General features: G+C 46.5%; 1 protein-coding gene across 2 annotated transcripts in view; it reads left to right on the top strand.

Moving 5' to 3' along the window:
- Nucleotides 1–260: 260 nt before the first annotated feature.
- LOC137420983 (G2/mitotic-specific cyclin-B2) overlaps nt 261–12,293 on the top strand; it is a 39,090-nt gene continuing 27,057 nt past the window's right edge. Inside the window, exons 1-5 of one of the 2 annotated variants that reach the window (XM_068106573.2) lie at nt 261–437; nt 2,544–2,657; nt 3,827–3,931; nt 9,057–9,224; nt 9,415–9,573. In XM_068106573.2, the coding sequence (XP_067962674.1) occupies nt 417–437; nt 2,544–2,657; nt 3,827–3,931; nt 9,057–9,224; nt 9,415–9,573 (567 nt within the window). In that variant the 5' untranslated portion in view covers nt 261–416. Of the gene's footprint in view, nt 438–2,543; nt 2,679–3,826; nt 3,932–9,056; nt 9,225–9,414; nt 9,574–12,293 lie in introns of both variants that reach the window. The other variant, XM_068106572.2, reaches the window with a different exon arrangement.

Below are 12,293 nucleotides of genomic sequence, written 5' to 3'. Positions count from 1 at the left end.
GCTTTATTAATATATCTACTGACGTCATCATTTATGTTTAACCGTATGTATGAACATGTTACATTTAATTGGTTGCACTCGCATGCAATGAAGTAAGATGCAAAATAATATTCACAAACTAAATTGTAAAGCGTAATAATTTGTTTGGGACCTTTGGAAAAAGCCATGTGACACGTTTATGTGGAGCCATCCTTTCACGCCCACTAACCGTTGAACTGTTGGCCAATAGGGATTGAATGCTGGTTTGGATCCGGCCAATCACAGTGTTGAGCGATGTATTTGAATTCCAGGCTGAGTTCACTTCACTCGCTAATTGATTGTGGTGGAGCGGTGGTTTTATTTCTCAGTGCTCGGGTCCTTAAGTAGTCGAAAAGGCATTAGCGCGGGTACTTTTATTTTTTCTTATTCTATCCTCCATGACAGCTCGGCATCACAAAGTGAGTATTTTGAGTTAGTTGTGATGTGTTTTACGACTTCAGACACAAAGACGAACGTACAAAATGTACGTGTTGTGCACATGCACCGATTCGTTTGAAAGTTCTGTGTTGATTTGTATTGTAATTGATGATGGTAGTTGTGTGATGGGTTTAACTTTTTTGTATTTTTTAACTAATCGGAAAAGAGAATCGACGATTGAGGAAGTTTATAGACTTTTTAATGGATTTTTTTAACCGTCATCGATTTCGTACGAATTTTAAATCCATCTTGTTTAATGGTGTAATGTCCTTCGAGGGTTCTAAAGATGGTTAAAATGTGGATTTATTTCTTTATTTTGTGGTTGCGGTTCGTCCACCTAATGCATGCATGGAGACATTGCATTGGGGTTCTTCTTCCTCGGTTCATTGATAACTAATTAGCAGTCTTCGATCTGATCCGTCTGGTCTCTAGTTTGTTCCTTGCCCTGTTAATCCGTCCGGCCATGGCTTATTTATTGTACAGTGCTTGGTGCTCCTTGTCGATTTCCACCTCGTTTGTCTAAGCCCCGGCTCAAAACGTCCTCCTCTTACTTCTAACTTCAACTTCTACCTGTCCTTCCGTTGTAATTTTTATTCATTCGTACAAAACGTTCATTAATCGTTCTATTTTTTTTTTTGTAACTTCAAGCTGCCGACAAAATAAATAGTGCGCCACTCATTCCTTCCGTGCTCAATCTAATCCTTCACTTTACCAAAATTACCTGTACAGTCAGGTGTGTTTTGCTATGGTTGGTCCGTGCACAATGTACCTTTTTAAAATTCCAAACACCAAGGAAGGAAGCAGCACGGACCATTTCGGGTCTGATGTGACTCGGGCCGGGATTTGAACCATGTACAGTACCACCCAGACACCTTTACACCACCGAGTCTGCTCTTCCTATGACATTTCAACTATTCAACAAGGAGTTTCAACCATAGAAATCTCAAGTTGTACACTTGTGCTCTTTCGCTCACTAATCATTCTTATTTTAAAATTAAAATAAATAAATTGCTTCCCAAAGAATTTTTGACAATTTAAAATGTTTCCCATCTCTCCTGGCCACGCCTCGACTGAAGGCTTCTTCATCCCTCCGGCTGAGGTCAAAGTTCATATGGCCATCTGTGTCCATTCAAAACTATCGATAGTGTTATGGTTGCCAATAAATAGTGTAATGGTTGTTATGGTTGCCCCCCCCCCCCAAAAACATGTTCTCATATTCAGCCACTGCTAGACTTTGCCACTTGAATTGATTGCCAAAAGTGAGACTTTGCCACACCACGTGATCTTTCTGCACACACTGATGCTGTTGCTGGCACTCTACCCTACCCCTTCCCCCTCCCCCTCCCCCCCCCCCCCAAGGATTGTGTGGTAAGGTGTCTGAACTCTGGTTTTTGTTTTTGCTCTTTTTTGGGGGGACATGGTATTTATTTAATTTATTCTCATTCTAACATTTCTATCCCATGTGCTTTTATTGGATTGTGTGCATGGACGAAGTTTCGGGAACTGAGTGGCGTGCTGATGAGTAGGGGAGTGTCGTTGAAGCTGAAGGGAAACGTGTATGCTGCATGTGTGAGGTGTTATGATTTATGGGAGCGAGACATGGGTAATGAACGTAGAGCAGCAACGAAGGTTGGAAAGGGTGGAAATGCGAATGGTTCAATGGATGTGCGGAGTATCGTTGAGAGAGAGGAAGACAAATGATGAATTGCGAAAAATGATGGCAATAGAGCCTGTGATTGTTGTGAAGAGGAACAGGTTGGGATGGTTTGGTCATGTGTTCAGGGATGAAAGTGACTGGTTGAGAAAAGTGATGGAAATGAATGTAGAAGGAAGTAGAGGACGGGGAAGACCGAGAAAGACTTGGCTAAACATGGTGGAAGAAGAAATGCGGGCAAGGGGGTTAACAAGGAGAGATGCAGAAAATGGAGAAGATTGTCATGGGGACCGCAGGGCTAACCCCCGCTCTAGTAGGGAAAATGGCCTTAAAATGCATGTTGTTGTTGTTTATTGTGCTTTTATTGGATTGTCAAATGACTGACATTTAAATCCAATTTTGTTAACTCTTTTCCTTATGTTTTCTGCTTCAGAATATGAGCATTCCCGCAGAGAATGTGTATGGACTCCGTCCAAAGACAAAGCAAACTACAAGAGGCGTTACAACCCGTGCTGCACTTGGTGACATCCGGAACAAAGCCTGCAAGGTGATTCCACCTGCTCACTCGGTAAACTGTTTGTGCCTTTTTGGGTAATGGGCCTTGGTTTTTCTTAGCTTGTTTTACACTTTCAGTTTTTAGTGCAATTACGTAATTTTTAAATGTCTCACCTGCTGAAGGTGCTTTATGCCGCATCTTATAAATTCCATGAAATGGTGCATACCACCCTGATAAATGAACCATTTCCACAAGATTTGGATGAAAGAATTGCTGAAGAGGTGGATTATAGACAAAAGTTTCTGGAATTTGGTGGAAGAGCTGAAAGTTTTGAACCAGATGTCAATGTCTGATCTTTGTTTGATTACCTTTTTGAAAAATTAAACCACATTGACAAGTGTGGTGTGCCTGCAGTGCATTCTGCTCTGCTTGAAAAATATTTAAGTATTTGATACCTATCTGTTTCAGTTATGAATGGTTATTTCAAAATTGTCACCTTGTCTACTGCCTCAAAGGTTGAAATGCAGCCCTAGTGCTTGGTAAATGACAGTGGTTTGCAGACTAGGCAAAATGGTAACAGGTTGCTGGTGATTTTTCTGGTGGAATTGTACTTCCCATTTGTACGTGCCAGCAGTCTAGTCTTAAAGCAGAAACCCAATTTGGTTTATTAAACAAACCTATCTGCCCGTCTCAGCGTCGGAGAGAAAAAAAAAAATCGTAAAAGTTTTTCAAATGAATCAAAATGCAATGGAGAATTATAAATAAATGAACTCAGACAAATATTTGAACCTTTGCGGTGTATTGGCAACAGAACGCTGTCTCGATCACTCCACAAAAAAGGTCTTTGCTGTTAAATGTTTGAGCCCTTTTAACTAGTGCAAGAATAAATGGGTTTTTTTTTTTCAGCAGTGAAGCTGCTTCCATGTTTGACTATGTCCTTCCATCTACAAAAAACGAATAACCTTTCCAACCCACTGTTCAATTCTGAAGGGTAATCGTAAAGGGTATCGTTCGTTTCTTGGCTTTGCCTATTTCATATTAAAATGCCAAACTGAACTGCTTAACCGTTTCTTTTGAACAGGGCATGGATGCGATTTATTTAGAATAATAATATTTTTGAAATTTTTAATCACGGTACGTTTACCACAGCCTTCCAGTTTTAACATTTATAAAATGGTATTGATACTTTTTGATCCTGCCTTGCTGTTCTGATCTTTCAGGATTTCAAACCCCAGCAAGCAAAGAGGGTTCCCAAGACTCGTTCCCAATCTACCTCGATACCTGTAAATGGCTCCGACCCTCTTCCGGCACTGCCTCTCTCTCCTGCAAGTCCCTGTTTTATTACTATATAAATGAAGTAACTCCAGGGTTTGGATGAAATGGCTAAAGCTGTGGATATAAGCAAATGTTGCTGGAATTGGGTGGAAGAGCTGTAAAACTGTTTTTGGCTTTTTGTTTTGTATCCAAGATGGAGGCTCGTGTAAGAGCTAACATTAATCAACAAAAAATAAAAACTGATGCATGCAATAATGGGAGTGGGAGACAAGATGGGGAGAGAGAGGGAAGCACACAAGTACAACAGCAGAGAACAGGGACATGGGAGGGAGGAGGCATGGGAAGGGGGGTGGGGGTGGGAGAGGTATAAAACACGTGGACACTGTGAGGACTTCCAGGAAAAGTTTATTTCAAAAAAGTGGATCTGGGGTGAATTAATCGGGGTAGAAAAGATCAAGGATTTAAATGGGGGAAGATAAGAGATTGTGGTGAACAGCTGTTTTAAAGACCTGGAGGGAGGCATGGGATTGAAGAGTGATGGAGTTTGTTCCAGAGGTGAGAGTAAAGAGGAATGAAAGAGTGAAGGTGAGCAGAGTGTCTTGATTTTTAGCAATTTCACCAGGAGAGGGTTGCTGGCAGATCTTGTGCGACCTGTAGGAATATTTGGGGGGCAGAGCACAGAGCTGGGGGAGCTTGGCCAGAGAGGAGTCGGTAGTAGGCAAAAACCAACTACTTTCCTGTGTTGAGGTAGGTAAAGGCCCTCACAAACATCTTCATCGTGGGAGATGCCAATGATTCTGAAAGCTTTGGTTTCAATCGCGTGAAGCCGAGCTAGATGTGACGCAGGAAGGAGCACCAGCCCAGAGGGGAGAGCAGTATTCCATTGAGCTGTCGATGAAAGCCTTGTATGTGGTGAGGAGCTCAGGTGTGCCAAGGAAGGACTTTGCACGATGGAGGATGCCCAGTCGGCGACTGGCTTTGGAGGCCAGCTTGGAAATGTGTTTTTTCCCAGGAAAGATCATGGCAGATAGTGAGACCCAAAAGATTGAGTGACAGAACTTCTTGGAGAGGATTGCGAGGGTTGTCCAGTCGGTCTTTTCAGAGACATATTAAGAGTGAGATATGTCAGGATTGAAAGACATGTTCCACTTTTTTGTCAACGTCTGCAGAGTGAGGAGGCTGCAGACTGCCGATGTGAGGGATGAGGAATGGAGCGGCAGAGAGGGGAGTCCTCAGTAAAGAGATGGAGGATTTTCAGAGTCGGCGAGATCATTGATGAAGACCAGAAAAAGCACAGGACCCAGAACGCTGCCTTGGGGTACTCCAGCCTGAACTGCAAGGGGAGATGAGAGAAATCCATTCAGGGCCACATGTTTACCATGACCAGAGAGGAAGTCCGCAAGCCATGCGTGGAGATTTCCATGAATGCCATGAGAGGAGAGTTTGGTGAGCAGAGCAGGGTGCCATACTGTATCGAAGACACGTGATATATCAAGGGAGACAGCTCTGATTTCCTGTTTGGCATTAGTGACCTTCATCCATTGTTGAGACAGCAGAAGCAGCATGTCCAGAGTAGAATGACCTGGTCTGAATCAAAATTGATCCGAGATCAAGCCATTGGAGAAGAGGAAGGATTTGATATCCGAAGCAATGATTGATTCCAAGATCTTACTGATTGGGAGCAGGCTGATTGGTCTGTTGTTGCAAGGATCTGTTTTTGCACATTTTTTGTGTAAAGCGGTAATGTTTGCTGATTTCCAAGCAGATGGAAGATGACCTTGAGCAAAAGAGGGTGAAAAGAACAGAGGGTGAGATAGAGCGGCAGGGCAGGATTTTCGGACCCGTGGTCTGATGCCGTCTGGTCCAGTTGCAGAATCAGTCGAGGTTTGAGATGGGTGCAGAGAGATGGGTTTGGGACACAGGATTTTGAGGCAAACAGAGTTGAGGCATTTGGCTTTGTCATGTGCAGTGTCAGCTGTGTTGCCCTTTGAGGTAAGGGAGGGGATGGAAGGGGACCAAATACCAGAAACACATTTGACCAGACACCACCAGGATTTGGAGGAAGGAGACGGGTTTGAGAGTGTAGTCTTGAGTGTGGAGAGATGGTGCTTCCTGGCACTCCTGAGGGTGGACACACTTGTTCCGAGCTTGGTGGAAGGAACTGAGATTGCCTTCTGTTGGATTTGCCTTCCAAGAGGCAAAGGCAAGTTGTTTCACGGCAATTGCCTCACCACAATATTCAGTGTACCATGGATGGGAGGAAGGGTAAGACGACTGAAGACGAGATGGGATAAATCTCTCTCTGTGTGTGAGAGAGAAAGAGAGAAAGAGAGAAGAGAGAAGAGAGGTTGGTTGGTTTACTTTGGAAGACTTCCAAGGAAGATTGTGTTGGAGGCAGTGGAGATGGGAGACCAGTCCAGATGATTGATTGCTGCTTGAAGAACATGCCAGTTGGCCTAAGTGAAATTCCAGACTTTTCGACGCTGAGGAGGCTCTCTGAGAATGGCCAGAGATATCCACTTTAAGAAGCGCATGATCAGAAGAACCGATTGGAGCAGAAGAAGAGCAGCAGACATTTGCAGGGAAGTTTGTCATAAAGTCGAGAGGATGTTCCGTTGACAGATACGGGTCAGGAAATTGACAGATTGTGTCAGTCCCAGTGAGTCCCAGTGAGTTGCAGAAGTCCTTTGCTGAGATGCCATGGCTGGTGAGGTACCCACACATAGCCAGCTGGCATGATAACAGTTGAAGTTGCCACATGTGAGGAAGAGAGTTGGGATGAGTTGATAGAAGTTGGTCCATGTTGTCAGACAGCGAAATGTAAATTGAGTCATCACTGTTTGGAGGACCGGACAGAACACGTGAACAAAAGGTGGGAGCGGAGAGGAAGCCGTAGCCAGAGGTACTCCTGGGGGTGGGGTGGAGAGAGGGCAGTGCAAGGAGAGTGAGGAAGAGTTTTTGATAAAGATAGCAACCTCACCTCCAGGACGAGGCCCAGGTCTATCGTACCGGAGGAGGGAGTAGCCCGGGAGAGATATTAAGGAATCGGAGACATCATGAAGGAGGAAAGTTTATGTGGATTTCGTCTGGTTTGTCAGAAGCAACCTGTATGGAGAGAGCAATCGGGTTTGAGCGAAGGCCCTGGATGTTTGAGGTCCATAACGTTAAGGGGGGTGGGGGGAGGGACCATTGGGTGCAGGATGGGAGGGAGGTGTAGGTTCAGATGAGGGGTGCGAGGAGGAGGATGTAGGGAGAGCTGTTGATCATGTCTGATTGCAGAAGAGTTCGGAGAAAGGGAAGGATGAGGAGGACAAAAGGTTTGTTGATGGGATGAGACTTTGAGGGGGGCAGACCATTGGGTGCAGGACAGGAGGGAGGGGTAGGGTCAAATGAGGGGTGGGAGGAGGAGGACGTAGGGAGAGCTGTTGATAGTGTCTGATTGCAGAAGAGTTCGGAGAAAGGGAAGGATGAGGAGGACAAAAGGTTTGATGATGGGATGAGACACTGTGGGGTTGTTTGAGGGGGAGCAGAGCAAAGTTGGAGGTATGAGACAAGGAAGATGAAGTGGAGAGGCAGCTTTGAGGGGAGAATTGGAGAAAGATGGTAGGGGGGGTCAAGGTTTTGTGGGTGAGGGGGGGGGGTGATGGTGGACTTTTGGGGGGGAGGATGGAGGCGTTTTGGGGGGGGGGAGGATGGAGGTGTTTTGGGGGGGGGGGGGTAGGATGGAGGCGTTTTGGGGGGGGGGGGGGAGAATGGAGGTGTTTGGGGGGGGGAGGATGGAGGTGTTTGGGGGGGGGAGGATGGAGGCGTTTTGGGGGGGGGTGGATGGAGGCGTTTTGGGGGAGGGGGGGATGGAGGCGTTTTGGGGGGGGTGAGGGGGATGGAGGTGTTTTGGGGGGGGGGGTGAGGGGGATGGAGGCGTTTTAGGGGGGGGTGAGGGGGATGGAGGCGTTTTGGGGGGGGGGTGGGGGATGGGGGGGGTGGAGGCGTTTTTGGAGGGGGGGGGGGGTGGAGGCGTTTTTGGAGGGGGGGGGGGATGGAGGCGTTTTGGGGGAGGGGGGGATGGAGGCGTTTTTGGGGAGGGGGGTGGAGGCGTTTTGGGGGGGGGGTGGGGGGATGGAGGCGTTTTTGGGGGGGGTGGGGGGATGGAGGCGTTTTGGGGGGGGGTGGGGGGGATGGAGGCGTTTTTGGGGGGGGAGGTTGTGGGGGGGGTGGAGGCGTTTTGGGGGGGGGAGGATGGAGGTGTTTGGGGGGGGGGGAGGATGGAGGCGATTTGGGGGGGGGAGGAAGGAGGGGTTTTGGGGGGGGTGGGAGGATGGAGTCGGGGAGGGGGGGAGGGGTGGCGGAGTTTAGAAAGTGGATGATAAATGAAAAACGAACATTTATTACTAGCTGGGTTCATTGTGATTTTTCAAGCCAGAGATCAGTTTAAAAACTAGAGGGGTGGCATGAAGGCGAGTTTCGAGAATGTGGAAGAAGGCCAAACTCAACTGGAATTTTTTTTATTTTTTTTTGGTGGAATGATTTGAATAAATTGAAAAGCCTTTTAAATGGGAAGAAAAACTATGTTGTAATAAAACACTGCAGGGGAAGTTGAAACATATTTGTATAGTATTTAAACAAAACTGTGAAACAATCTGGGGAAAGTCCCTAAGTGAGGATGTGGATTTGAGAAAGGAGAGGGTTGCATGAGTATGGAGGAAACTAGAGTTGGAGAGGTGGAAGATAAAGGGGGTGGGGCACAAGGCAAGTCAAGGGGGTGAGAAGATGTCTGGGTTTTTTGAATTTATTTATTTTATTTTTTTGGTATTTAAAACGTTAGACTTACCCTAAAAGGGTAAGATGTTTGTGGGAGGTAGCGGGAGAAAAGAAAATCAAACGAGCAAATACAGCAAAGGAAAGAACTTTTATTCACAAAATACTGAAGGGGGGAGGGAGCCTCGAGAGACTAGGCCCCTTACGAGGTGCGAACAAAAACTACTAATTTCACACAAGTTTGCAATAATTGCAAAACTAACTAGAAACGCACTAACACACGCAATAAAACAACCAGTGGAAATTTGACACACGAATGGGAAAATACTCCGTGTTGGTTTGGCTTTGCAGCTAACGTGGCCTTTCTCTGTAGCTCAGTTAATGGGTGTTGGCATTGATTGTTTATTTCCCCCTTCACAGCATCCACCTTCTCCGGCACCCATGGTAATTGCTGCCAAAGAAGCTGCACTTTGCCAGGCATTTTCCGAGTTCGATCTTCATGTGGAAGACATTGATGCAGACTGTGTTGATCCGCAGTTGTGCAGTGTGTATGTGAAGGACATTTACAAGTACATGAGGGAACTTGAGGTCAGATTTATTTTTTTTTTTTTTTTTTTTTTTTTGTGGTTAGATTAATTTTACTTGGTGAGTTTTGATCGTCTTTAATGAATTTTTGGGATGCTGTGGACCATACTCAACGCAGCCTTTCATTCTATTTGCTCAATGGATCTTTGTGCAAAGACATGACCAGGTATGATCGGTTTCTGTCTCGCCACAGATGAAGCAGTCCATCAAGCCTGATTACCTTGCTGGCCAAGTCGTGACGCGTCGCATGAGAGCCATCCTGGTGGATTGGCTTGTTCAGGTGCACTTCAAGTTTCGGCTCCTTCAGGAGACTCTGTACATGGCAATTGCTGTAATTGACCGCTTCCTTCAGGTAATTCCATTGCTTGTTTTCTACAGTGATGCTTTCACTTTGTACAAATATCACCTCCCCTTGCATAGCCATAGTGCTGGTACATGCTGTAAGGTTTCTGGCCAACAGGTGGTACCAATGTTGGCATCGGGACATTTCCAGCAAGTGCTGTGGTTGCGGTGATATTTGGATTTCCACACAATGGCATGCCAGCTTTATTCCCAGAGGGAAAACCCATGATCTTCTGACAGCCAAAACCATGTTTGTGATTTCCTGGGAGGGCTGCCATTGCCACATAGTAGAACTGGTACTGCCCTTGATGGCGTCTGTTGACCAAGTATGCATAAGGACCAACATGAAGATTCCTTGACTAGGACTCACTTTTTGTGGCCGGATGTTGTCTTTTTTTAATTTTTTTTATATTTTTTTTTGTATACTCAAGGCTCGTGAAAGAGCTAACATTTATTTCACAAACAAATCAACCAGATAAACAAAATATATAAAAAGAGGGAGTGGAAGACAAGATGGGGAGAGAAGGGGAAGCACACAAACATAACATTTGAGAGCAGGGAAATGTGTGGGAGGGAGAGTGCTTGGGGGGAGGAGGCGTGGGAAGGGGGGGGGGGGGGGTGGGAGAAATCTGTCTGTGGGAGAAGTATAAAACAAGGACACCAAGGACTTCCCGGACAGAATTTGGTATTTCAAAAAAGTGGATTTGGGGTGAAATTAGCGGGGGTAGAAAAGATCAAGGTTTTGGATGGGGGAAGATAAGAGATGGTGGTGAACAGCTGTTTTAAAGACCTGGAGGGAGGAGTGGGATTGAAGAGGGTGAGGGATTTTGTTCCAGAGGCAGGAGAAAAGAGGAATGAAGGAGTGAAGGTGAGCAGAGTCTTGATTTTGGCAGTTTAACCATAAGAGGGTTGCAGGCAGATCTTGTGCGACCTGTAGGAATATTTGGGGGACAGAGCCCAGAGAGCTGGGAGGGCAAGGCCAGAGAGGAGTCGGTAGAAGACGGAAAGACCACCAAACCTGCCTGCGGTGAGTGAGTGAAAGGCCCTTGGAGTTAGCTTCATCACGGGAGATTCCAATGATTCTGAACGCTTTGGTTTCAACAGCGTGAAGACGAGCTAGGTGTGAGGCAGGAGCACCAGCCCAGAGGGGAGAGCAGTATTCCATTGAGCTGCGGATGAAAGCCTTGTATGTGGTGAGGAGCTCAGGTGTGCCAAGGAAGGACTTCGCACGACGGAGGATGCCCAGTTGGCAACTGGCTTTGGAGGCCAGATTTGAAATGTGGCTTTCCCAGGAAAGATCATGGCAGATACTGAGACCCAAAAGCTTGAGTGACAGAACTTCTTGGAGAGGATTATTCAGAAAGTGGATGGGAGGGTTGTCCAGTCGGTCTTTTCGGAGAGACATTGTAAGAGTGTGATTTGTCAGGATTGAAAGACATGTTCCACTTGTGTGCCCAGTCTGTGATTTTGTCCAGGTCTGCAGAGAGTGAGGAGGCTGCAGACTGCCGATCTGAGGAATGGAGCGACAGAGTAGTAGTCAGCAAAGAGATTGTGGATTTTCAAGAGTCAGAGATCATTGATGAAGACCAGAAAAAGCACAGGGCCCAGAACACTGCCTTGGGGAACACCAGCCTGAACAGGAAGAAGAGATGAGAAACCCATTCAGGGCCACACGTTGACTTCGACTAGAGGAAGTCCGCCAGCCATGCGTGGAGATTTCCATGGGTACCAAAGGAGGAGTGTTTGGTGAGCAGAGCGGGGTGCCAGACCGTATCGAAGGCACGTGATATGTCAAGGGAGACGGCTCTAATTTCCTGTTTGGCATTGAGGACCTCCATCCATTGTTGAGAAAGCAGAAGCAGCATGTCCAGAGTAGAGTGACCAGGTCTGAAACCAAATTGATGATCAGAGATCAAGCCTTTGGAGAAGAGGAAAGATTTCATATCTCAAGCAATGATGGATTCCATGACTTTGCTGATAATTCGGAGAAGGCTGATTGGTCTGTAGTTGCTAGGATCTGTTTTTGCACCTTTTTGTGCAAAGCGGTGATGTTGGCTGATTTCCAAGCAGATGGCAGATGACCTTGAGCAAAAGAGGGTGAAGAGAACAGAGAGAGTGAAAGAGCGGAAGAACAGGATTTTAGGACCCGTGGGCTGATGCCGTCAGGTCCAGTTGCAGAATCGGAGTCGAGGGTTGACAAACTTTTCCATCTTGTCAGGAGGAAAGGACTGAGTCCAGGAGCAACTGGGTACGGTGGGTACAGAGAGGGATAGGTTTGGGACAAGATTTAGAGGCAAACAGAGTTGAGGCATTCAGCTTTTTCACGTGCGGAGTCAGCCGTTTGAGGTGAGGGGAGGGAGGGAGGTGAGGGAGGGGAGGGAGGGGATGGCGGGGGAACAAACACCAGAAACAGATTTGACCAGACACCACCGGGATTTGGAAGAGGGAGACAGATAAGAGTTCGGTCTTGAGAACGGAGAGATATTGTTTCCTGGCTCTCCTGAGGGTGGACACTTGTTTTGGGCTTTGTGAAAGGAAATGAGATTTCCTTCCGTTGGATTTGCTTTCCAGGAGACGAAAGCAAGTTGTTTCTGGGCAACAGCCTCACCACAAGAATCCGTGTACCATGGATGGGAGGAAGGGTATGACAACTGAAGACGAGATGGGATAAATCTGTGCATGAGAGAGAGCTATTTACTTTGGAAGAATTCCCAGGATGAGTTGATGTCA

This window comes from Myxine glutinosa, chromosome 2, assembly GCF_964187855.1.
Source record: "Myxine glutinosa chromosome 2, kmMyxGlut1.1, whole genome shotgun sequence".
In the NCBI taxonomy this organism is placed as follows: Eukaryota; Metazoa; Chordata; class Myxini; order Myxiniformes; family Myxinidae; genus Myxine; species Myxine glutinosa.
This window is presented reverse-complemented; position numbering and strand designations above follow the sequence as displayed.